The following is a 26,139-nucleotide window of genomic DNA, read 5'->3' as shown; positions in this document are numbered from 1 at the left end:
GGTCCTCCTCAATATGTAGGAGGTTGTCAAGGAGGCCATGGGGGTCAACAATGTCCTGGCACTGGGGCTTGCCAGGGGCACGGAGGGCATGGGCATGGGGGACACGGACACAGCCATGGAGGACACGGACACAGCCATGGAGGACACGGACACAGCCATGGAGGACACGGACACAGCCATGGAGGACACGGACACAGCCATGGCAACGAATGTGATCATGGGCACAAACATGGACACGGACACGGTCATGGACACGGACACGGTCATGGACACGGACATGGACACGGTCATGGGGTATGCCCTTTTTCTGAACATAAATGGATTTGTAAATGTATCTGAATGTGAATGGATATATCCAAAATGTGTTAGAGACTATGAAACTTGGTCTTAATTATTGGATGCATAGACCCTCAGCTGATGAACAGGTACAGGTTTGTCCATGTTATTCTGTGCGAGGTCCAGAACCACACTATGATTTCTTTCTCTGCAGTCCGGCAGCTCCAGTGACTCAGATTGTGAAGGTGGAGGACGTAGACGCAGACGTAGACGTTGCAAGGGGTGCAAGCATGGCAAGAAGAAGTATGGCAAGAAAAGGCATGGAAAAGGAAAGGTAAGATATTTAAGTTCAATTAAGTTACTACATTTAATGCCTTCTGAGCGTAGTGTACACACATTCATACACACACACACAAACACTAAGAGCAGTGCGCTCCCCAGGAGCACACACACAGAGCAGTGGGCAGCCCTTGATATGGTGTCCTTTCCCAAAACACTTGCTCAGAATCCCTATAATCCCTATTATTGTAAAGTATTAAAAGAAGGCATATCACCCATATAACACTGGATCCATTTCCAGCAATCTAGCTGGAAAGTTTATTGAAATTAGACTCATTCTAATCATTCGTAATTCTTTAATTTTGAACGCATTTCAAATTGTCTAAATTCAGATCCTAACTCCAGTACTACATGAATCAGTCCTCTGATGCTGAATGCTGATGTGATTTCCCACTGTCTTCCCTCGTAGCACTCTGGCGGCAGCTCCTGCAGTGATGGCAGCTCTGATTCGGACTAGAGCGCCACCATGAGGGCTGCCTCAACAACAACCCGCTCCAGCCACAGCTCTTCCTCAGCACATTCAGCTTTCATGGTTACCTGTTACAAAAAAAGTGTCTGCATTATACTCAACTTGTGTCTGGAATTAATCAGTCAATTTAGCTTTTGCAGCTTTTTAGGTTATTTTTTCTGTCTGATGGTGATAATTAAAAATACATCCAATAAAGATTTTATATCTGATATTTCTGATATTATGTGGCAGTTTTTGACAGCAGGTTCTTGTTTATGTAATAAATAATACTATACTATACTACAACACAACACAACACAACACAACATAACAGGATAGGAGACTTCCTTCTATAAAAAAACATAAATTCCCCAGGAGTGAATAATCAACAGGCCACTGAACAAATAAGTATAGCCTAAGTAAAGTTAACTTGCGCACAATGCTGTCAAACAATTCTACACTTCTCAGCTTTGACTAGAATGAACTTAGACTACATGTCAAAACACACACACACACACACACACGCACATCCAGGAGAATAGAATAGAATAGAATAGAATGGGTTACTTACATCGTTGTTATATCATTAACACACGTAGGGTGGCAGTGTTGCGGTATGAATCGTGCAACTTTATTTTGGTTTCTTTGTCGATGGTGCCTGCGTCCGTATACGCCTCCATGACGAACGTGAACGCAACCAATCAGTAGTTTGATACTGCCAGAGCTCTGCTCGGAAGACAAGGGAACACAGTTGGCTCATTGAAAGGAAGGCAAAGCACCACAATGTCAATAACAGTATTGAAATCAGCGTTTAAGTAAGTGTGCACCTGCATGTAATTTGTGATTTTGGTAAAAACACGTCGTACTGCAAAGCTGTCAAGCAAAGTGAAGGACAGCTCCTGCAGGGCAACTGCTAGCTAGCCTAGTGGTGCCAAAATCTTCTGAAGGCATTTAATTATTAGCCTACTTCATTGAAACAATTGTTAACTAAAGACTTATGATGCCTGCTGTCGTCAGAGTATTGCTGTAGGACTGTTGTGAAGTAGTTGATTAGTGTAACGTAGTTGTGCCACATTACCCTTAACAGGCCTATTGAAAGAATGAGGAAGAAATGGCAAATGTAGTCTTCTGTCACGATAATACATTGTTGCTAACTATATCTGGCGTGACATTGCATACATATGGCGTACAGCTCTATCAACTGAACCATGTAGGCCTACTATGAATTTGAATTAAAGTTACTTTTCTCTGTGCACAACTTACCACGTGTAGACTGAGGTCAATCTGCAGATTGCAAAGGATACGAGGTCATATGGTAAGTGCATGTAATAAAACCCCTTGCATTTTGAAATCAACCTGTGTCATTGCAACAGATGTGTCAAATTGTACATTGATGTCCCATGCTGTTATTGCTTGCCAGATGTCCAGTCATGCTGGATCTGAGGTTCTCTCAGAGAAAGTGGGTAATGCTGGAGTCATCACACTGAACCGACCCAAGGCCTTGAATGCACTCAATCTCCCCATGATCAGACACATATATCCACAACTAAAGGTGAAAGGGGTCTCATGCTACACTCGTGTGTAAAATGCCTGTGTTGATTAATTGATTGCCAGAGAACTTTAGAAATAGGTCTGATCTTAGTTGTCAACAACTTTTTCCACAGAAATGGGACCAAGACTCAGAGATCGATCTTGTGATCATCAAAGGGGCAGGAGGAAAAGCTTTTTGTGCGGGTGGGGACATCAGAGGTAAGACCTCTAGCTGAATAAGCATCACCATTCATGTGTATCTATTAGTGCCATACAGCTGTGCCAAACAGATGGTAAAGTGTTGTCCATGCTTAGTTAGATTTGACTTTGTTTGTTATTGTTTACCTTTGTTTCCTTTCCTTCTAGCTGTAACAGATGCAGGAAAAGTAGGTGATCCACTTGCTCAAGATTTCTTCAGAGAGGAGTACATACTGAACAATGTGATTGGTGAGTTTGTTAAGTTAAAAAAAATAATTGGATAATAATAAATAATTTAGTGTTGCATTATTCTGTTAATGTCGGGTCCTTTGATATGTCTTAATTAATTATGTCTCCTCTGTTTTAGGTACATATACGAAGCCCTATGTTGCCCTTATTGATGGAATAACGATGGGAGGAGTAAGTAGCACTTGGCATCATGTTTTTGACTGTAGTTCTGTAGTTCTCCGTAGGACCTCTAGATGGCACTCAGTGTGCATGTAATCAGAAATCCTTTGGCAGAGCGCACCAAAGGAGATCAAATCCTCAGCCAAGCATACATGTTTTCATTCATTGCAGTTAAGCTGTTTGGGGGAAATGGGTGATGCAAAACATAGGCTCTGGAGCCTTCCCTCTCTCCTATCTAAAACAAGATGGCTCCAGACGGTGCTGGCTGCCTCTGATTTGTCCGCTGAATTTGAGGAGCTCTCTCAGTTCATCAGCTATCAGAGATTGGAGGACTATTTTAATTGGAAGTTCAGAGATAAATCCAGGGATTAATGATAGCATTCTGGAATGACATACTACCAAGAGCTGCAGTCACGCTAGAGTCGATGCTGATGCGCTCAGCTCTGCAGCTGTGATGTTTGGGACTATTGTGAGTGGGGTCACACTCACACTAATTATGTGGTTAGCGTAAAGATGCTCGAATTTGGGTCATTTGTGTGTTTATTACTTTTTTAAAATTGTCTGTAGTGAAGAGAGATTGGGGGTGTGGGTGTTGAATTTAGTGGATAGTTGTTTTAGATAGGTCAGAATTATTATTTGGCTGGCACACTGCGAGTGTGCATGTGACCTTTGTATAAGTACTAGTGTTGACCTGTGACATGGCTTAATCCCCTCACAGCAGGCCTGCAGGGGGCAGCAGTGAGTCGTGTTTGGCTGGCATACCCTCACTAGTTTCCTTTGAATTAAGACTCAGATGGCCTCTGATTGGTCAGGATGTGGAGTGACACAGGGGAGAGTATGTTGCTATCATACTTTGATTTCTCTCTCTCTCTCTCTCTCTCTCTCTCTCTCTCTCTCCAGTAGACCTGTCTAGAATTTGAATTGAATCCTTGCTTCCATATGTTCCCAGTGACACAAGCATTTGCTTGGACTGCTGCAGTTTGGAGCACAACTCTATGAGTGCAGTTTGCTTGATTTGTAGGACCCCTCTGCCACTGCTCACCCGTGACTGGAAAACACACACGTCTGCCCCACTGAAAGCAGCCTTTTTTGTTGTTGTTGTTGCTGTCTGTGTGTAACGTCTGATGCGCCACAGGAGAGCAGACCTCTGGTTCTGTCAGCGCCGTTTGTGTTGCTCGTTTGTCTTCCGTCTCCCTGGCTGTGCAGTGGTCAGGGCGAGGTGCTTGTGTCTGGCTGGCGCTGTGAGGACGGAGAGAATGTGTAGGTGGAGGAAGCCGCCAGCTCCAGTCCATCAGTCTGTCAACGTGATGCTTCACCTACTCACTGAGCTGCCAGACTCACTTGCATTCAAGTCCCCCTAACTAATAAGCAACAGCCTCTTAGGTGGAGTGTCCATAGATATAGATTTGTTTCTCCTGTCATATATCGTGTTACTGCTGTCCCTAAGGGTCTAGACACTGTGGAGATGGTTAGGCAGGACCTTTCTGTGCAAAGTCTGAAGCCTGCACCCAAACATGCATCTTTTTTGCAGCAAGGCTCAAATACAAAATGAGGTGACTGGTTGCTCAAACACATCAGCCTAGGTTTATATTTGGATCATTATTTAGGCCATAAATCTTGGGGCGTGGGGGTTCAGAGTGTGAGACGGGGGCGTGTTGACCACTGTCGATGTGTGACAAATGAGGCTGACCCAGAGAATACACAGCCCAACTTTACCCCTTCAAAGTTTAGTGAGTTATTTTAGTGAGTTTCATATGAGATGGGAGGCTGATCATACGGTGGTTTGTTGGGGTTTCAGACACCTGTTGATCTTATTTTATTAAGGGTCAGAACAAATGGCTTTTGCAAAAGAAAAATGCCATTTCTCAGAAACAAGCTCTTGGCCTTTTTCAGAGAAGGAAACACATGTGGAACCCTACCCTTACATCATTCACTGACTAGACTGAGAGGCCCACATTTGAAGAACTCCTGGAATGCTCGATGGGCAAAGACATGGCACTAAATAGAATCATACTTGGCATAGAATCACTAGATAGAATCATACTCTGTCAGAAAGTTTCTCAGAAAAGATGCTAGACCCTTTGATCTCCATCACTCTTCCGCTGTTGGAGATGGAAATGACGGTTTATTTCTAGATCGCTGCCTCTCTACACATGGGTTTTTAAATTGAACTCCAAGTCACTGGAGAATTTAGTTTTTCAATGCATATTTCCAGCATGGGTAAGGGAAGATTCATGCAGGGAAAGAGATTTAAATTCCGTGAATGACTGGAGCCGGGCGTGGAACAGAAGCTGACGTGTGCAGAGCAGCTGTGCTCCCTGGTCAGCTGAAAACATCTTGCTTCTCTCAGTGATGAGGTCATAACTTAGACCTTTTGGCAGGACTCACCTGGACGCTCTCCAGAGCAGGTGCAGCTAACAAGGCTTACCTGTGTGGGCATCATGATGTGTGGCAAGGTAATGCATCAGGCAGAACAACAAGGCTTACCTGTGTGGGCATCATGATGTGTAGCAGGGTAATGCATCAGGCAGAACAACAAGGCTTACCTGTGTGGGCATCATGATGTGTAGCAGGGTAATGCATCAGGCAGAACAACAAGGCTTACCTGTGTGGGCATCATGATGTGTGGTTGGGTAATGCATCAGGCAGAACAACAAGGCTTACCTGTGTGGGCATCATGATGTGTGGTTGGGTAATGCATCAGGCAGAACAACAAGGCTTACCTGTGTGGGCATCATGATGTGTGGTTGGGTAATGCATCAGGCAGAACAACAAGGCTTACCTGTGTGGGCATCATGATGTGTGGCAGGGTAATGCATCAGACAGATCTGGTGTCTGGTCATATCAAAGACTCGTGGCTAAACAGCTGCAGAGCAGCAGACAGGTGCTTTTCTTTTGCCATTTGGACAGTGTGCAAGAGTGCACTCTTCCCGAGGTTTGACTCATTGCTTGATTGGTCATAGTCGTAATCCAAGTTTTTTTTGAACGAAAGAAATGATATAACAAACAATACCTTGATGGCTGATATTTGTGACATTTGTGTTGATTTGATAAGCAGTGTTTTATCCTCTCTCGAGATAAGGGTCCAATCAAATCTCCTATCAGCCAGCTAGTCCTTTGCACCAAGAACCAGGGCACACCTGCCTCAGCAAATACTCTTCTGTGCTCACATAGGTGCTGTCCTGTTTCTGTCAGCAGAAGGTCATATGTGACAGATGGTAGAAAGGGTGAGAGCCTGACCATTGTATTTAAATGACGATTACTTTGACCCATCCCTTAGTCCCTTTGGCTTTTGCGATGCTGTTAAATCTACAGATAGCGAGTACCATGCGTCACCAAGTTGCAAGTGCGTTTGTGCGTGTGTTTTGAGGTGATTTTGGGTTGTGAAATGAGGTCTGCTTGCCGCCAGGGACACAAGTCACAGCTCACTACACACAGCTGCCTACCTCTTTGGAGCACTGGTCCCTGCCACTGAAGAGAATCTCCATATCTATCATTGTCATCTCCCTTCCTTTACCGGTACAGTAATGTGCGTGATAGCATTGCCTGTTAGCACTGGACAGAGACACTCAGAATGCATGCATGCTTGAGTATCCCCACCTTCAAGGCCCTCTACACTCTTGTAAGTGCAAATGTGGGTAATTTACATGGACAGTTCACTGAACATTAAGATAATGGCCTTATGGTCATGTTTGTAATTAATGCACAGAGCGGACAAGATTCCAGTGGTGATGTTCTGTTCTGAGCACTGGGTACATATGCTATCTTATGTAAACAGAGGTCTTGATTGCTTCGACCTGAAGAGCTTGTTGCCCTTATATGGATGTTAAGTGTGGAGTCTGAACAGCCATGGCCCTCTCTGAAAGTGGGACTGGGAGTGCAGCAAAATAGTGCTGAGGTCCCTTGTGCAGCTCTTAATCACCAGGCTCTCTCAGGCATGACGCTACCGCCAGGAGCAGCAGATAGCAGCAAGGCAGCACGGCAAGTCACAACCCCTTACACACACACACACACACACACACACACACACACACACACACAGCCTCTGTCTCTCTCTCTGTCTCACTAATAGACACACACACACACAAACACACACAGCCTCTGTCTCTCTCTCTCTCTCTCTCTCTCTCTCTCTCTCTCACTGTCTCTCTGTCTCTCTGTTTCACTAATAGACACACACACACACACAAAACAGAGACACACAGTCAGCTGTGACTCATTGCAGCTTTATTTACTGTTTGCTTGACCTCCTCCAGGAGACAACTCTGACACTATATTCTGCTCAGGACACATTGTGGCTCTGCACTGCTTTGCTTTGCTTTAAAGCCCTCCATCCTGTCCGATTATGCTGCATGAATGGCTGATTGAAGTCATGCCGTGCTCGTCCACAGACAGAGGCAGTAAATGTTACAGTAAATGTAAATGCTCTCACTGTTCAAACAGGGAGATTTTATCAGCCATTAGCGTCTTTCATGTCATCTTCGAGAAAACGGTTGGTGCTGTCTAAGGCAATGATGCACTTCTGGGTTACCGTTGATGTTATTTGTGCATTTGTGCATTACTGCTTGCTTTCAGATACACAAGTGGTATGATGGAATGCTTAAAGTAACACAAAGCTAATTATTGTTTTATTTTTTCATTACTTCCTTGTTTTCACATTTCCCATGAAGCCCTTGTGATGTTTGCTCCATGTTCTGGTACCATGTTTGTTTCCAGCCAATGACCATCTCTGAATGGAATGTCAGATGGAAGATTTCTTCAAAGCTCCTGGTACACACCGACCCATTTCCACTGCAGTGAAAGAGTCAAGATGCTCTGTGTGATGATGACTCGCAGATAAGAGATTTCTTATGTGAGATTCTTTGAACGTGGTTTGGAGGAAACTTCTTGACCACCTCAGTGAGATATTGCTTGTTGACAGTTGGTATTTTCCATTTCAGGTCCCTGTTTTAAAGAGCTGGCTGTTACTAGGAGCTTGTAAATATCTTTGAGTGGTAAGAATGGTTTCTCTCCACCTGAAAACGTGTGTCATATGAACCGAACAGAACCAGACCGATGTTGCCCACAGTGCCTAGGACCAACCATTACCGTTAAAACATTTTATTTTCCACGTGTAAAAATAGAATGGAGACATGATGTTGCATGCACGTAAACAATCTGATGTTGCTCTGTACTTTAATTAAAAATGGCATGTAGACATTTAGGGTAGAGGTAATTGGACTGATATCCAACTTAATGTATTGGACAAAATGTTTTTTCAGTGTTGCTTTCTTCTTCCGACCCCTCCACATCCATTTCCCCCTCTTGAGAAGCCCGCTCTGCATGGATACGCACCTTTGCACCGCGGTGTTGCAGCGTCAGTGACATAAGACATGTGTAAGGGTGATGAATAAAGGGGAAAAAGCGCTCTGCTCTGCTTTAACTCCAGTGTGATTTGTACAAGCCTTTAAGAGCCTGCAGAACGCCGAGGTGTCCCTAAAGTAAACCCCGGCCGTCCATTAGTCACTTTATAAATCATCTCTCCACGCCGCTGAAAACATCCCAGCTCCAAGCTCTTGGCTGCTGCTCTAGGCTGATAAAAAAAGAGAGTAGTATCCTAAATCCCTATTAAAAATACTGATGTGAAATTAGCATTGGGTGATGGAAGCTGAGTGTATTATACCTGTTTTGAGCAGAAAGCCTTGAGAATCAGATTGAATGCTGTAGATTCTCTTAGACACCCACACAGTCACTATTCAACGGTTGTTTTGCACTGAAGGCGAGAACGGATGTTGTCGATTTTCCTGGCATCGAGGCAGTGTGGATGAGGGTAACTCAGGCTGACGGCTGGCTCTTGTCGTGCCCATGATAAGCTTGTATACCATCCTCAATGGCCCTGTGTCCTCTGTTGTAACAGCATGGGCAACACCACATGTGTGTGCGCCTGGCATCAACAGAGGCATCTGGAGGTCTGGGCAGTGTCAGCCATGTAGCTGCTGTTTAGTCTGCTCTGGTTGGCGACACTCACACGTCTGAAGTGAGCTGGAGCCTGAGTGTCACAGTTTATCCTCTCCCTCCACTCCCCTCCCACCCCACTCTTCACACAGCGCAAGTGCCTCGAGAGGTGCAGTAAAGATGACAGAGAACACCTGCCGGAAAGACATCGGAGCGCCTTCGCACTGTAGGTTACATTAAGTGGTTGATGCCAGTAATCTGTCATAGTTGTGGTTGTGCAATGTATACACTGAATGTGAAAACCCATGTACCCATCCACTGTGTAGGCCTACGATTGGCCACTGAGGGGTGAGGAGCAGATCAAGATGTGTTGCAACTCTCCACTTTAGCAGGACATTTTATGTGCATTTCCCCGAGCGCCGCTGTTGTTGCAGGCAGCTCACTGCGCCGTGATTAGTGTGTGCTTCACCTCACTGTGTGTTCACTGTGTGCAGTGTGTTTCACTAATTCACGGATTGGGATAAATGCAGAAGACCAAATTTCGGGATCAAAAGAGTGTATATACTTATACTTATTTATGACTTTATATTTCCATGGCAACAGAGAAGGAAAAACATGAAAAAAAATAGTAGCCCCATCAGCTGAGAGAAATCGCATTGTGGTTTCCAGTGGGGGCTTCTTACTGGTGAGAATTTATATGCATCGACCGGCGTATCGATCACCGTCCAGCAAGTGCTGGAGTTGATACTGAGCGGGCAAATCCCACCTCAGGGACTTCCTCAGACCAAAGAAAAATCCTCAACTTATTGCTGTGTGCATCCCAGATTACTGACAGAGATGGATGAGGCTTATGGTCAGTAAGGGCGACTTCTCTCTCCTAATGATCTATGAAGGTTGCCTGTCTCCCAGGGACGTTTTCCCAGGGCCTGTGCTTGGTGTTGCTTTAGCATCAGCTGTGGCTGGTTTGTATACGTTAATGAAGTGAGTGGATTGTCTGACGCTGAGCTGTGATTAGCAGTGCTAGTGTTCTGCTCTTCTGTGTCGTGCCCAGTTGAATGCAGGTTTACTGCCTGTACTCTGCGCACATAATCTTTAAATCTCTTGTTTACATGTCCTATACCCTATTCCCACTGTCTGCTGCTGAATGCTCAACTCTCATCACCGTGAGTGCTGTGGTCCCTTTGGTGTGTCTGTTCCTGCGTCGTGCTTTTCCTCTGCCGTGATGTGTGGTGGTGGAGGGTGGTGCCGGCAGCGTGCCTACAGCACCTTGTGACCTTTTTCGAGCGCCGCGTTCATGGGGCGGTGGCGTCCTTTGGCGGTGGGGTGACCGGTCGTGTGGCTGTGAGCCAGCGGAGGTCAGAGCGGGGTGGTGGCAGCGCTGGCGATGGGTGGGTCTGGGGGCGCTGCCCCTCCCTCCCTCCTGTCTCTGCCAGACACAGAGTCACTGCAGCAGCTGTGTGGAGCAGCCGGGGATACACTCTGACTTCAGGTTCCGACTTCTGGTGTACCGATCACTCGTCAGGAATATGGGTCCGTGTTGCTATGACAACAGGGCCGGGTAGATGTGTATGGGAGCGGCCCTCCCAGTATTTCCCTTTCTCTCTCTCTCTCTCTCTCTCTCTCCTTCTCTCTCAATGGCCCTCTCCATTTTGAGCATCTGCCCCAAGGCCGTCTCCCTTCATTAACCCTCGTGGTCTCCCTCCTAATACCCTCCACTCTTCTTAATTACCCGGGCAGAGCTGAGGGGGGGGGTGGCTTCACTCTCATCCTGCTGCCCTCTCTGGGTCCTGCCCATCTGCTGCCCCTCTCACTGCTCAGTACCAGGTATCGATCGCTCATGCCTCTCCTTCTCTCTCTCCCTCCCTCTCCTCCTCATCTCTCTCCTCCCTCTCCTCCTTCTCTCTCTCTCCCTCCCTCTCCTCCTCATCTCTCTCCTTCTCTCTCCCTCCCTCTCCTCCTCATCTCTCTCCTCTCTCTCTCTCCCCTCCCTCTCCTCCTCATCTCTCTCCTTCTCTCTCTCTCTCTCTCCCTCTCCTCCTCTCTCCTCCTCTCTCTCCTCCTCCCTCTCTCTCCTTCTCTCTCTCCCTCCCTCTCCTCCTCATCTCTCTCCCTCTCGATCACTCTCTCCTCCCTTAGGGCGTTGGCCTGTCGGTTCACGGACGGTTTCGGGTGGCCACAGAGAAGACACTCTTCGCCATGCCAGAGACTGCCATAGGTAAGAACTCTCCCTTTTTTCTCGCTCTCTCAATCTCTTTTCTCTCTCACTCTCTCTCTCTCTTTGTCTGCCTCTCTTTTTCCTCTCCCAATCTCTCCCTCTCTCTCTCTCTCTCTCTCTCTCTCTCTCTCTCTCTCTCTCTCTCTCTCTCTGTCTCTCTCTCTGTCTCTGTATCCTCTCTCTCAGCTCTGGTTTGTGGCCAGTCTGGTGTGCTGGTCTGGCGGCATTAATAATGCAGGGGGCGTGATAGCACACTGGCTCAGGCCTCAGGAGAGTCTTGTCCTGGAGCTGAAGCCCAGCGTGAGTTGGGCCAGATGCACTGCATGATGGGAAACTCCTCGCTGCAGAGACGGATGCGACATGCAGGGGGCCTGGAGGATATCTAATCACTCTGGGATTAGCACTATGGGTGTAAACAATCAGAAGATGTTTCAGATGTTCTAGCATTTTCAGCCAAGTTGAATGCTACTACCACAACTGAAATGAATTGGTTAGAAATGTGTAGTGCTTTATGTATTTAGGCCAAAGTAAGCAAGCAATCCTGACTGATGGCTTGTGAGTGTAGTGCTTCTGGGCTTCCCTTTGGAGCTTTTTGTTTTCCAGTCTCATTAAATAGTAAATGGGTAGGATGTCAGCATTAGCAGTAGAGTTGCTGACCCCCTTCCTCAGAGAATTAGAGCCTTCTGAACTTTTCTTGTTAGCTAATCATAAAACCCAACAGATGGGCTCTAGCTAGAGGTCTAGATGAACAGAAGGCATTCAGATGTCGGCCTACGTGGTGGATATCATACAACTCATGTAGTGGAATGCATGCCACACACTCACTGGCTCATGCCACGCTGACATCCGCTCACGCCCACATTCACACCCCTCTTTCCACCCCGACAGTTCACTGTGTCTGCTGGCCAGCTACTGTATGTCGCTCTCAGGCAGTGCTCATCTGAGGGACACGCCATGTTGGATTTATTGTCAGGCCTGTGCAGAGATTTATTGAGGGCAGATTGCTTTTCAAGGGGAGTTGTATGACCCACTGAAGTAGTCCTTGTTGGGCATAGGAAATATTCACAAGTACTGTATCCAATTGATAACCACACAAATGCTCCTTTATTGTGAATATGAGCTTTGAATATCATTTTAGCTGCTTGAAGCAAAGATTGATCTATTGATTGAATGTAAGATGTCCTCAATCGAGTTTTCGGAAACTTTGTAGCTTCCCTGGTGCATACTGACAGTTCAATACATAGTTTTGACTTTGTCATTCTCGTTTGAAATTCAGTCATTGTCATATGTCTTCAAAATGCTCCATTGGGCACTGATGTTTAATTGTAAATAGTGGACGGAGAAAGTCTGCCATCAGCAGGACACGGAAATTCATTGAAATTTAACATCAGTGACTTTTTGGGGTTATGTTATGCACGTTTTGTAGCAAATAAGAAAATATCCATGCATCACAAACAAATGTGCAAACGTTTTGTAATTTATGCGATCACAGAATTACAAACAAACTGGAGGGATCGGCTCTATGTCTGTTTGGGTGTTTGCTCTGTGAGCAACCCAAAGCTGTTGGACCCGCTCAGCTTTTTTGATGTTGTCTGCAACAGTCTTCTTGTATTATTCATGGATATTTCCTGCTTGCCGAAACACGTGAAGCTCAGACTCAAGAGCCAGTAATTTGCTGGCTCTCAACAGAGCATGTACAGTAGTTTGCATCGGATCTGCTAGTTTTTAGATGCGTCTGCATTGTCCAGATTTATCCTCGCACCATTTGTTCTCTAATGTCGTAGTGCTCTCCAATGAGACAGATGTCTGGCCATTTAGAGCACTGCATTCTGGTTAAAATTGACCTGCTTCGCATGGAGTGAAGTATTTTTTTTCACAGCCATGTCGTAAATCGTTGGATCTGTGATGAACGGAGTTTGTCCTTGACCTTCAGTGCCCTGTCCTCTCCTCCCCATCATTAGCGATGCAGGCCTGCGCCTCAGCAGTAGATGAGCAGCGGCGCCTTGGCCAGATCCCAGGGATCAGTGCTACCATCCGCTCATCACGTCCAGATCCTGAACGTGATGAGCGGATGGTGCTGCGCATCACACAACTCTGGGCTCCTGCTCCAGAGAAAGAGGGGTGGGTTGGGTTGTGAATATGTGTGTTGCTGACTGGCTGTCAGTCATTTGGCTAATGCCATAAAGACGCACAGCGCCTCTCACTGTCCATTAGCTTGAAGTAGTAGTAGGCTAATCCTCTTTGCCTCTGATTGAGCTTAATTGGCAGACTCTGCACAGACACCACGCTTTTCTTACTCAAAAATCTGCTAGTGAGTAGATCTTGCGCAACACGGTATGTTTGACTTTGGAGAGACTTTGTTTAGACCATGAAGATTTCAGGGATGATGCCAGAGAGAATTCCATGGAAGATAACAAGTAATTAATCTTTGCAAGTAGTTGTGTTGTTTTGTTTTGGGGGTCGTGGCAGTGGTCATGTCTTGCTGAGCGGATGTCTCTGACTTTCACCTGAAGGACAGCGAAGGTCAGAGGGGTGTGAGGACTCCAGGAATAGCGCTGACCCATACATAGCTCCCCCACCCCACGGAAAGAGTGCATTGGCCTTATCCGGACCCCCTCGGACCACCTACTTCCCACCCTGATGACCCCTCCCTTCTCTGCTCTCCCCCACACAAACCCTTTGGCCCAGATCCCACAGCAGCAGCGCCGTGTCCATAGTAATGCTGAGTTGGCCATTCAGAGGATCTCCAGCTTTTCTACACACAAGGGCTGAGCCAAAAGCGGGAGGACAGGCATGACGCCCCCCCCCTCTATTCCCTCTGTCCCCTGTCCCCCGGTGCTCCTGGGTCCCTGGGTGTCGTGGCTGCCACAACGGTGAAAGTTTCTGCTCGGCGTCCTGATTTAATGTGCCGAGACTGGGGGTGGCCAACTGGGTCGGGTGAAGTGCGCTGGAGGCACAACGCCTCCTCTCATTTCCTTGCTTCCTTCCCAGAATAATGTGCAAAATTTAATTACAGGATTATGCCCTCAAATGTTCTGTTTCTGAGATGACGTGTCACTCAGATTTGCTGGTGCAATAGTGTCAATCATTTAGTAATTAATTCAGCCTGCATGCTCTGACGGCTTGACCAATGCCTAGCTCTCTTTTATGTCATGGCAGTTGCGAACCAGAATGTGCTAACTGTTGACGCGAAAGGCGTAGAGACCCACCTCCTCCCTTGCCTATTGACTAGAGGCTACACTGGGTCGCCAGACACTGTTCTGCACTTTGTATCAGATGGTGTGAATGTGATGGTGTCGCTCGCTCAATATTGGGAAGAGAGTGGACCAAAATCCTCCTGGACAATGTGCTCTCCATCTGTGTTTCTGTTGCTTCCAGACCCCAACCCCCACTGCCTTAACCCCCTCCGTGGTGAGATTAAGGGATTTTGGTGTCTTAAACTGTCCCCATGGTGGTGGGACAAAGCAAGTGGGCGAACAGCGCCCTGTAATCTGCATTTATGATATTACATTTTCCAGCACAGAATCAGGTCAGCAAGGCCTAATCCTCTGTCCGCTACCCCCATCCCAGTGCCACATCCCTCCCTACTGTGCCATATTGGGAGATATGGTGTTATTTCATGGGTTTTTGTTGTTCTTTTTTGGGGGATAGGAAAGGGAGGAGGGATCCCCTGTTCACTGCTCAAAACTCATCGGCCCATTTAACAATTTGATCTTCCAAGAGTGTTATATTTTAGCATTCTATGAATCAAATCCCGTAATACGATGATAAATCGCATTTGAAACATGAGAATTGAACTGGCCACTTGTTCAGCCCCAGACTTCCATTATGTAACAGCCAAAACCCCATATATTTAGCATCATAGTTGCGGTGTTTGCGTAAATAGATTTACAGCTAATTGGTTGACAGAGTTATCCTTTTTGTGGTAGCTCTGGCTTCTAATGGGCATCAGACATGAAATTACTGGAAGGTCGACCACATAGTCTCCATTAGTTTCTTTAGACGTCAGTGAGAGCTTTCTTTGCTGGCACAGACAGACTCTGAGAGGGACATTCCCTCTGGATGACTGGGAGACGCTGGGTCTCTGGCTCCCGCCGTCTCCTTAGTGATGTGAATGAGACACTTGCTCTATTTATCAGGAATGTAAACCACTAGGAGGAAGGATGCCCCAAGTATGGAGCTTATTAGGATTTTCTGTAAATGTTATTGTTGGAATCAATCAGTCTAAGCTGTTGTTGAAATTGAGGGGCCTTGCCGTATGAATTTGATTATTTGTGATGTTTACTGTTTCTTTGGTCAGGGTTGGGTTCTTTTGTCTGGGGAAGCAACGCTTCACGAACAACCACCTCTCACTTCTGGATGTCCCATAACCTTTGTCTTTGACCTCTTTGATGTATGTATATCTCTTCACTTTTAGGCCTGTTTCCTGACGTGGGGGGTGGCTACTTCCTGCCCCGGCTTCAAGGCCGACTGGGTCTCTTCCTGGCCCTGACCGGCTTTCGCCTCCGAGGCCGGGACGTGCTGCGGGCGGGCGTGGCCACACACTTTGTGGAGTCAGAGAAGGTACATCACGGCTCTGCTCACGCCGAGAAGTGGGCACTGCCCAAGAACCATCCGCTGAGTCATCTGCAGCCGGTGCCAACCGATGGGGCGCTAGCAGCCCATGCCAGGACCTAGTCAGGCAAAATTTGCGACACTGGCTCTGTTTCCATGTGCTACTGAAGGGGGGAAAAGCGAGTGAACGTCCCAAGAACAGGCACTGCTGGAGCCAGAGTCATGCAGTGATAAGCCAACGCAGCAACACTGGTCAAGGGCAGCACACCAGGCAACAGCAGCAGGACAGGTCACCCGTTAGCAGGAGAGGGGGTGTGTGTTCAAACACAAAGCCAGAGGCAATCCAGAGAGTCCAGTAGAATGTGTAGAATAGCCCTGGACAGGGCAACTAGAGTCCAGTAGAATGTGTAGAATAGCCCTGGACAGGGCAACTAGAGAGTCCAGTAGAATGTGTAGAATAGCCCTGGACAGGGCAACTAGAGAGTCCAGTAGAATGTGAAGAATAGCCCTGGACAGGGCAACTAGAGAGTCCAGTGGACAGGGCAACTAGAGAGTCCAGTGGACAGGGCAACTAGAGTCCAGTAGAATGTGTACAATAGCCCTGGACAGTGCAGACCTTGTTCAGTTGAGTTGTAGTGTAGACCATCACCATGAGCAGGACCAGGATAGTGGCTAATGGCCTTCATGTCCTGATTATCATCACATCTAGTTTGTCATTACTGCATGCTACATACAGTACAAGCTCTTTCCGTCTGTAGCTTCACTTTTCTCTCCATCTGTTTGTTGTCCACCCACTCCCATGTCCATTTCAGTCTTTCTGCCTGTCATGTCCATGTTATTTCTTTGTCTATCCTGTAATTCAGCTGACTTGTTACATGAAAAGACTGGATGTGTTGGAACATCTGTACAGGTGCTGTATTATAGTGTATTGTAGTGTATGTGTGTCCACAGCTGAGTATTTCCAGTTGACGGTGATGTACTCTCCTTACAGATTGGTGCCCTTGAGAAGGATCTGGTTGACCTGAAGTCTCCCTCTATGAGTGATGTGGCTAAAGTGCTGGACTCATACCAGCACCAGGTAAAGATTTAGACGTACTATATCAGGGGTGGGCAAACTGCGGCCCGCGGGCCGGATCCGGCCCGCCAAGCACTTTCATCCGGCCCGCCGAGCATTTTATTTGGTTATCAGGCTGCTCGCTATTTTTCTCTCTGCGATAGAGCGGCGTTGGTTAGCTTTACTGCAAACTGCTTTTCACTCTCCTTAGAGAACGTACAATGTCAATGTCAAAACATCATGTTAAATAGAGATAACATCATGTTAAACTAAGTTAACTCTTAGTTATCTCCTTTGCAGCAGATCTAACGTGAACGTCATGCGATTCATTTAATTGGGAGCGCGTCTGCACTCACGAGAGGGAGAGAGAGCCGCAGGTTCCAGCTGGTTTGTCATTGTTGATGATTGATATCTCCTTCTTATAAGAAACTTTTAAAAGGAAATCATGAAGGCAACAGTAGTTCCCACTACTGACCATTTAAAAACTGTGAGAAGGCCCAGCCGTAGGTACAGCAGCGGATCAGGCAGAAGATCATTGAGAAATAAACGTGAATTAAAGCGACTGTCTTAAAGCGACAGTGCACAATTTATACATTTGTTAAACAGAATAAAATGAGCAGTTTTTTTAAGCAATTCATATTTTAAAACAAATACTTTTTATACTAAATTATAGGCTATAAGAAATGTATTTTTTTATGTGTGTGTCGTGGTGATTGTGGTGGTGGTTGGGGGTTGTTGTGTGGCCCGCTGGCTAATTTTCAAAACCCAATGTGGCCCTTGAGCCAAAAAGTTTGCCCACCCCTGTACTATATACTAATTTGTTTACCTCATAAATGGATATTGGATTTGAATATATCCATTAGTGGTTTGTAGTGGGTTACACTTTCCAGTAAGGATAGTGTGGGTCTAATGTCTGTTTGAGTCTGTATATCCTCATCATGTCTACACTCCAATTTAGAGATCAAAGTACAGTGCTCTGCTTGGGGGTTTTATGGAGCTATTGTGTAGAGTAGTTCAGTTCTCCTGCTGGATTTGCCCCTGTCCAGGGTCGGATGGCTCCAGAGGGGAGCTGGACAGGGCCGCAGAGCAGACTAAGCTCCAACTCAGTGGAGCCCTGCACCAGGCATTAGCCTGAGAGGGCCACCTGCAGCTAAACAGCAGCCCTATGAAAATGTGTTGGGCATTGTGTGGAAACCACCTTTGTAAAATAAAAAGGCAGGTCCTTAGATTTGCCCTCTGCCTTTTGATTTATGAGGTCTTATATGTTTATTGCTTTGTAGATGTGTGCTCTCTGGTTGTATATCCAAGAGCTTTGTTCTTTTTTTTCATGTTGAAGATTGTGTGTTATCAGTGTAGATGGACTGCAGGTTACAGCATGATCTAGTGTAATGAAATAAGTCCTGTATTTGTTTATTGACTCATGACCAAGCTTTTTCAGGCACACCTAGTATATCCTGGGAAAGGCATGGTATCCTCCAGACTGTAATGCTGCCCACACCAAGATGGCATGAGTAGAATGTAAATGCACAGCACTTTTGTGATAGGGGGCCTTGGCAGTACCAGTTGAGTTGGACCAAAGGCTCTGTTTGATTGTGTGTGTGTGTGTGTGTGTGTGTGTGTGTGTGTGTGTGTGTGTGTGTGTGTGTGTGCCTACAAAGTGACTATATAAACATGCTGCCTGTAAGGGGTTCGTATTCAGAGAAACTCCTCAGCAGCCTTCATCACATTAGAATGTGGAGGAGGGCAGTGGTCAGTGATCGAACGGTACTGAAATGGTCAAAAATGTCAAGGCCAGTGAACACACACACACACTAAAGAGCTGACCTGTATGTTTCCCCTGTAGAGTGCACTGGATGCAGACAAACCCTTTGCCCTTGAGCAGCACATGGAAACAATCAACAGGTATGATGATGCTCTTTGTGCCATGTAATTGCCCCCTAGGGATGAATAAAGTGATTTGAATTTAATTGAATTGAATTGAGATAAACTGTCACATTATGTTTGTCTATTCCTGATTTCTCTCTGCTCTCTTTGCTTTAAAATAGTTGATTGCCTGATACAAAAAGAATGGAAACTAGGAGAAATGGCAAATGTTCAAAATTTTTAGATGTTACAGAATAAAGATGGATACATAATGCAATGTTTTTTCCCTAATAACCTAAAATCTCCACAGTCAGTGTAGAAACCCCAGTAGATACCCTGCATAGTCCAGCAATATCATACGTCTTGACAGACACTTCAACATGAGCAGACTCACAAAACAGCAAAATTTCACTGTGAAACTAGATCGCCTCAAGGGAAAACCAGACTGACGTCAGCGGATGGTCACACTCCAAAACTGATTGGGCATGCTGAATGGCTCGCCACAATCTAGTGGGTTATGGGGAAATCTCACAACACAACAAAGTCTGAGGCCTGTTCCTTTCTCCTGGCCCTTAGGTAGTGCCATATTTGGAATACTGTATGTGCCATTACTCACAAGTTCAAAGAACAATCCACTGATTGCTGTTCCCCAAACAAAGTGCATGGTTTATCTGTGTTGATAAGCATTGTTCTGTTGCCTTAGGGGAAAAATCTGTCTTATCAAAGTTTGCTTTTTCAAATCTCCTGGTACAGAGGGCGGCGTGTGTACCTGTGGCTGGGTTGCAGACCTAAATAATTTATGTAAACACTTCTGTGACATTTGCCTCCGTGCTTTCTGGTGGATTTCACATCTCAAGATGAGTTGCAGATTAGGTTTGTGTGAAGCATCACATCGCACCCAAACGTGAATGTAGTTTCGATTGCTGTCGGCAGTGTCAGTCAATCATGAGAACATCTCCTGGGTCCTCTCTAGATCACTCTATTGGTTTTTCATTGCAGGCTGTTTGATGCTGGCAGTGTGGAGGGGATCATTAAGAATCTGAAGAAGGATGGCTCCCCATTCGCTAAAAAGCAGGTGGAGGTAGGCATTGAGAAGAGAATGTCATGTAATGATTATCTGATGGAGCAATTAAACCGCCCTTGTCTGTTTGAAGCATCCCAGACTCTTGCTCGCTCTCCTGTCACCAAGTAATGTTAACATGGATGGACTGTATATTGATGTGGTTATGTCCGTCCTTGTTTTAATTTCCACAAAGCCCAAGAATGTAAACACGTGTATGTGTGGTCCACTGTAGCTTAATTTGTTTGTTAAGGATCTCTGATTCACCAGCATCACAGGTACCACTTTCAGCAGCACATGCACCACGAAAGTGTAAATATTAGTCATATGCAGGGGAAGAGCACCAGAGAACTAAATGCACCACTAGATACCTAATAGTCTCATAATGTCAGCTGCTGTCAACTGCTCCAGCACTGTGCAAAGGTTTGACCCCCTCCTCTTCCCTATTAGTGGGAGCACATTTGTGATGACCGTCTCATTAAAAACGTAATAGTGCTGTGTAAGCTCTTAATAGGGTTAAGCTTATCCTCCCGGCTTAAGCAAAGGTGCTGAAAAACACCTATGTTTGGTGCTCACTCTGAGGTAGGGTCACCATGAAGGTCTGAGAATGGGTGAGAGAAGAGGCAGAATGGACAAGGTCAGCTGGGTTCTGTTTTTCATTGACTTTTCAAAAAGCCCTCTGTTGTGCTGCTCCAGAGTTGCGTAATGTCGGCTGAATTCAATTATAAAACATTAGCGGAAGAAAGCCTATTTGTGCTCGGATTTGCCTCTCACAGCATGGGGATGATGTGCAGAACGTAAAAGAATCTCTTTGCAAGTGTTGGTCTGTGAGCCTACTGCAAACGGCAAAATGGCTGACCCGGCAACAGTCACCTTCCATTGAAAAATGCAAAGTAGCAAGTAAAGTCAATATTTGATTGTTTCAGAGAATGTATGAATTGAACATGTTATCTGATAAACTGACCATATCTGCAGAAGTATATTTTGAAATGAAATAGTCTGGTGGACAATATTGAATGACGTGTCCACGTAAGAGCGGTTTAAGGGTCATCCTAATGTTGACCTCGCTGCAGGCTCCTTCTGTTTTGATGATAAAACCACAAGGTTGAGTGGAGCTCAGTGAGAGGGAGGTGTGGTGGCCGTGCAGGTGGGCTCATGGCCTGCCCAGCTCAGCACGTCTGTTGAACCTGGCCATCCCAGACCTATTATTACAGGCTAGCTGTCTCTGGCCAACCCCATCAGCTGTTACAGCAGGAGTGGCTTCAGAGAAGTGGAGGAGAGTGAGGGCCACAAGGTCTTATCAAGATCTCCTGCCCATATGCATATGCTGATGTCATCATATAAGCAGTTAGTGTCATGCAGTCCCGGATCTACTGTACGCCTCAGGGGAAGGCAATTATGATTATGAGGGATGGACATACTGTACCTTTTAAATGAGGTTAAAACTTAATCAGGTCCTAATCATAATACTCATTAATTCAACCATATTAAGAATCTGGTCAGATGTCTTACTTATCCCTCCAGTGTTACTGATTACCAGTGAAATATGTAATTATCTTTGCTACTTTGTGGAGAAAGCTTGGATTAGACCAAGATCAACATTAAACATTGATATATTCATAGATAAACATCATCTTCATAAACATGGATCTTCACCTAATACGCCTTTAAATATGTGCATTTGGATTAACAATTGTGTGTGAAATGTTCTGTGTATTCTGGTGATCTGACCATCAACATTCCTTAGTGGCAGTAGATGGGAGAGATGTGATGGTGGCCAGTTTCTTTCTTTTCACTCTGTTTGTTTATGTTTGTTTTGTTTTTACACAGACTCTTGCCAAAATGTCTCCCACATCCATGAAGTTAACTCTCAAACAGCTGGAGCATGGGGCCTCCATGACCCTGCAGGAGGTGCTGGTTATGGAGTACAGGCTGACCCAAGCCTGCATGGTGCGTCTCAGTCCGCCTCCCTCCCTCCCTCCAGCTTCTCCCACTGTCATCTTTGGATATTACGTGATCTCATCATTGCCATCACAGATTGCTGGAGTGTGATTGTTGAAGTGTAGATGTATTTTGAGGGTACATCATATGCTATTGAAATGAGCCTAATAGTCCTTGTTAATTGAGATGTGCATGTATTATCTCCTTTTTACAGAAAGGTCAAGATTTCTATGAAGGAGTTAGAGCAGGTAAGGTGGTCATACTTTTTACAACACAAAAATATCATTTAAGAATATCATTTTGGAGAGGTGACATAAATGAAGTCCCCCTTTTGTACTAAATCAAATACCAGACAAAATTGCAACCAGCATGACCTTCTAAGTCATGAGTCATTTTTCATAAACAAGGAAGAATCTGTCAGTTTTATTAGTTGCGAAAATCGTCAACAGTTTGTGAGTTCCATGGATTATCTGTATCCAGACTCTTTGGTTTACTGCTGTAAATGTGTTTGTATCCACCCCAGCCTTACTGATCTGTCACTCCTTCCACTTCTAAACGCACAGTTCTGATTGACAAGGACCACAGCCCCAAGTGGAAACCAGGCACCCTGGAGGAAATCTCCGAGCAGTCAGTGGAGGACGGCTTCAAGTCCCTGGGGGAACATGACCTCAAGCTGTAGCACCATTGTCCTGGCAGGCCCCCAGGGGTCTTTATCGCGCAGGCTCTCCCACATGCCACCCTCACCATGGCCTTTTGTGGTAGTGGGCACGGAGTGCCACAGAGCCCTCTCCTGTGCTGATGGTGGCAGCTCGGAATGAGACACTACAGTATGTGCCACATGATTGGCACACATCCATGCAGACTCACCACTCAGTGCTTTATATTTGATTGATACTATTTGCTGATGTTTTGTAAAAAATATAGAAATGGAGTGTGTGGTCTGATTTACTGAATCTTTCTGTTTGCATTCCTATGTCCTCACTAAAGACTATTTTCAAGGTATCTGACATGGTCTGAAATAGATGAACTAGTTCAATGAACAGTTGATGAACAGGCTTAATAAAGAACTCTGCTTTAGATGTGTACTCAGTGTTTTTTTATCCTATTACTTGTGTTGATCAGCACATGCAGTGGCATTAGAAATGTTTCCTGTTCTCCTTGAAACAGACATCAAGAAGCTGTGGGAAGTCTCTCACATGTAATATTTCACCTACAAGGCTATCAGTCGGCACTTCATCGTGGGCTATCAGTTCTGGCAGTTCTTCAAGGACACAGGAACCACTATAGTGTTTCAAGAGAGATCAGAGGCATTGTTGCAGTATGTCACATGCTCCTAGGGAAATACAATCATCCTACTTCATTTTATGATTCAGACTTTATTGCCTACTGCATCTGATGTGTAAATTGTCAAGCGACAAAATGTAATCCAAATACGACAGGTAGCTGAGGATGTTTAAAAGCTGGGGGTGCAAATGACATCTGATGTTGGTCTCAGGCCAGCTAATTAATTGATCCACAATGTAAGTCAATTAGTAGTTCCCTTTGAGCAGCAAGATCGGAGTCAATTTAATGATTGTGATGGCCTTCCTTTGGCCCTGCTGGAGGAGGAATTAACCTGCCGTTTCTACCCCTGAGATCTCTGTGGGAACCAAAGCCATATGACATTGCTGTATGTGTTTGTTTGTTTACATTGAAGGTTAGCTTACGAGACAGAAAATACCTCAGAGAATGCAATTATTTGATTCTGTCCTAGTAACATTTAGAAGAAATAATAGAAATAGAATTCGAAAGTCAGAGAAATGCATTTATTTCAGGTTTATTGGCTCTGCATCGTTTCTCCCCTGGAATTATTTACAGATATCCATGGCTGTGGTTTGGCCAAAGACAAGTAATAGCCATCTTTATGGATGATATGCTACAAATGGAAACAACAGTCTCAGAAACCCTCTAGAGTTTCTCCTCGGTCAGGAGTCTGGTCAGCACCAGTTGGGTAATCAAATGGCCAGGACCTTGAGAGAGATCAATATGGGGCCGCATATGCAATGTCACTCCATGTGACATTTGGTGTACAAAGGTAGACTGAACCTGAAGTAGACCAAAATAACAGGGAGGATGTATGCAAATGCCTCAAGTCTTTCCTTAGTACAGCCATGAGCTAAAATCAGTCAGATATGTTGCTCAACACACTGTGATATTCATTGTACCGTGTGAGTGTAGCACCTATTTACACAGTGTTCAAACTGGAATGCTCAACCGTTTTTGGCTAGTTACAGAACAGCAAATACACTGTTATCTTCCATTTCCAGATAACAAATAATAATGCTTCTCATTGCAAAATATGTAAAGAATTTTAGTTGTTTTGCCTGGGTTGTCTAAATCTTTCTCCTGGTATGAGCAGCTGTCATGCAGTAGCTCTCTTGTTGCTTTTAGTAGAGCTGAGCGTCTGTTTATTTAGAACAAGCATACTGTATTTGCTGCATAGTGTGCAGAAAGGCCTCGGATATAATAACACATTTAACATTTATTGAATAGGATAATTGGTTTTATTTTTCTTCAAGATTGTTCCCTTTACACTATACAATATTCTACCTCTCACCAAAAATACACCGTTGGCAGTATTCCTTTTCGACACACCAGTCTATTGAGACAAGTTAGCTTTAAAGGGCTTTCAGCAACTGGCTGGCAAACAGTGACATCTGTGTATTTCACTTACATCTCCATATTTGCCCTCTGCACTTGAATGCTAAGTACACGTGGACTGGCAGCAGCTGTGTACCAGACCACACAACTTGGTGTGTTTGTGCTTGTTTCACCATTCATTAAGGGCACTGGCATGTTATGTAACTTATATCTAAACATGTTCACTGGTCCCCCAAGTGTGGCTTGTAGAATTTAAATAGCATGTTGGCTATTTTAAGGTGACATAAATTCTCTGAAATGCCATGGCCCTGCATACTGTACGAGTTGCATATTGGTTGCAGCAGCAATGCTCCGAGGGTAACAACTGAGGAGGGTAATGGCTCCATCACCACCACAGCTGAACAACAGCAATTGCAGATCAGATGAGTTAAAAAGAAACAGGTCATTTGAGTGATCGCAACAAACAATATACTGTACAGCCAACAGCTTTATGTCCACAAGGACATCTTCCCTCAACAAAGCACAGTGGCATGTTATAACCGTGGCAAACAGTGATTTGCGAGTTTGCTTTTTGGTCATAGTGATTTACCACCTCCTATCTCCACCCACAAGGACGATAACTGAGTTTGACAGAGGACCTGGCAAGGTAATAAATGTCTGTAGTTCACAAGTCCACAGCAAATCCCCAAAGACCCCATTACTGAGAAACCATGAACCTTCTGTTGCTGTGTCTTGGTAAGCAAATGGAAAGAGGATGAATGGGATGGGAGTGTGTGTGTGTGTAAATGAGTGAGTGTGTGTGTGTGTGTAATTGTATCTGTTGACCCAAATGGACATTCTACACACTGACAGAACAGACTGACAAAACATGAAAGCTGAGTTGAGCCTCCAACTGTGTTTCCTCATCTGATAATTAAAGGCCAAGACTTATCTGCGAGGGCGAGTGGAATGAGGTGCAACAGCCAATGAGAGCCAAGCCAAGAAGCAGAAGCAGTGAAGTGAAGTGACCCTCCACGCTGGTGTCATGAGAGCATGAAAGATAAGCTGCCCTGCGATGTCTATTTGTCATGGTCAACAGACAGCCAGGCAGGCAACTTCAGACAGTTCCAGAAGACACACAATGAAAGGAATGGGCTGAACGCAGCCATAGCAGAGAAGCTGTTTCCTCTGTAAAAGGTATCAACACAAGCCCTTTCCTCACTTTTGAGTGTTCCCCTCTTATGTTGAGCTGTGAAAATCCTCTCCCTAACAGGACAGCTGTCACATTCCCATCCAAGGGTCTGTGATGTGGCATTTCCCATCCCTCTGTTACCCTGTCTCCCCGAAATTCCACGTGTGTTCATTTCGGAAGGCCTGGTGTCGTCATGGCACATCACACTCTATGTAGGGGATGTCACTGTACCGGCTGTCCACTTCCGCCCACTGCTGCACGGCACGGGTGACTATCTCCTCGGAAAGGCGCTGGGCATAGTCCAGCAGGACTGGGTTGACCCGCGGCGAATCCTGTGCGGGCCCCGTCTCTGAATCCACCAGGACGGTCCTCTCTCCACCTTGCATCCCCACCTTGCCATCCACCCTCTCCACAGAGTTCGCATTCTGAGTGGGGTCGCTCTTCTTCGATTTGACGCATCCCATGATATAAATAATGTAGCATTGGGTGTCTGGAAATGGGAGGCGGG

The 26,139-nt window shown here is 45.5% G+C and overlaps 1 protein-coding gene across 1 annotated transcript; it reads left to right on the top strand.

Annotated features, from left to right (window-relative positions):
- The first annotated feature begins 1,809 nt into the window (after positions 1-1,809).
- Positions 1,810-22,897, top strand: hibch (3-hydroxyisobutyryl-CoA hydrolase). The gene is made up of 14 exons (XM_048239623.1): positions 1,810-1,878; positions 2,336-2,378; positions 2,484-2,615; positions 2,728-2,812; positions 2,960-3,040; positions 3,159-3,211; positions 11,270-11,348; positions 15,766-15,911; positions 16,894-16,980; positions 18,800-18,858; positions 19,819-19,900; positions 21,710-21,829; positions 22,035-22,068; positions 22,384-22,897. Exons 1-14 carry the CDS (start codon positions 1,847-1,849, stop codon positions 22,497-22,499), a joined length of 1,149 nt encoding a protein of 382 aa, XP_048095580.1. The 5' UTR covers positions 1,810-1,846; the 3' UTR covers positions 22,500-22,897.
- Positions 22,898-26,139: the final 3,242 nt, after the last annotated feature.

Source organism: Alosa alosa, chromosome 3 (assembly GCF_017589495.1).
Source record: "Alosa alosa isolate M-15738 ecotype Scorff River chromosome 3, AALO_Geno_1.1, whole genome shotgun sequence".
Taxonomy (NCBI): Eukaryota; Metazoa; Chordata; class Actinopteri; order Clupeiformes; family Clupeidae; genus Alosa; species Alosa alosa.
Note: the sequence above shows the minus strand (reverse complement) of the source record. Positions and strands in the feature narration are given on the sequence as shown.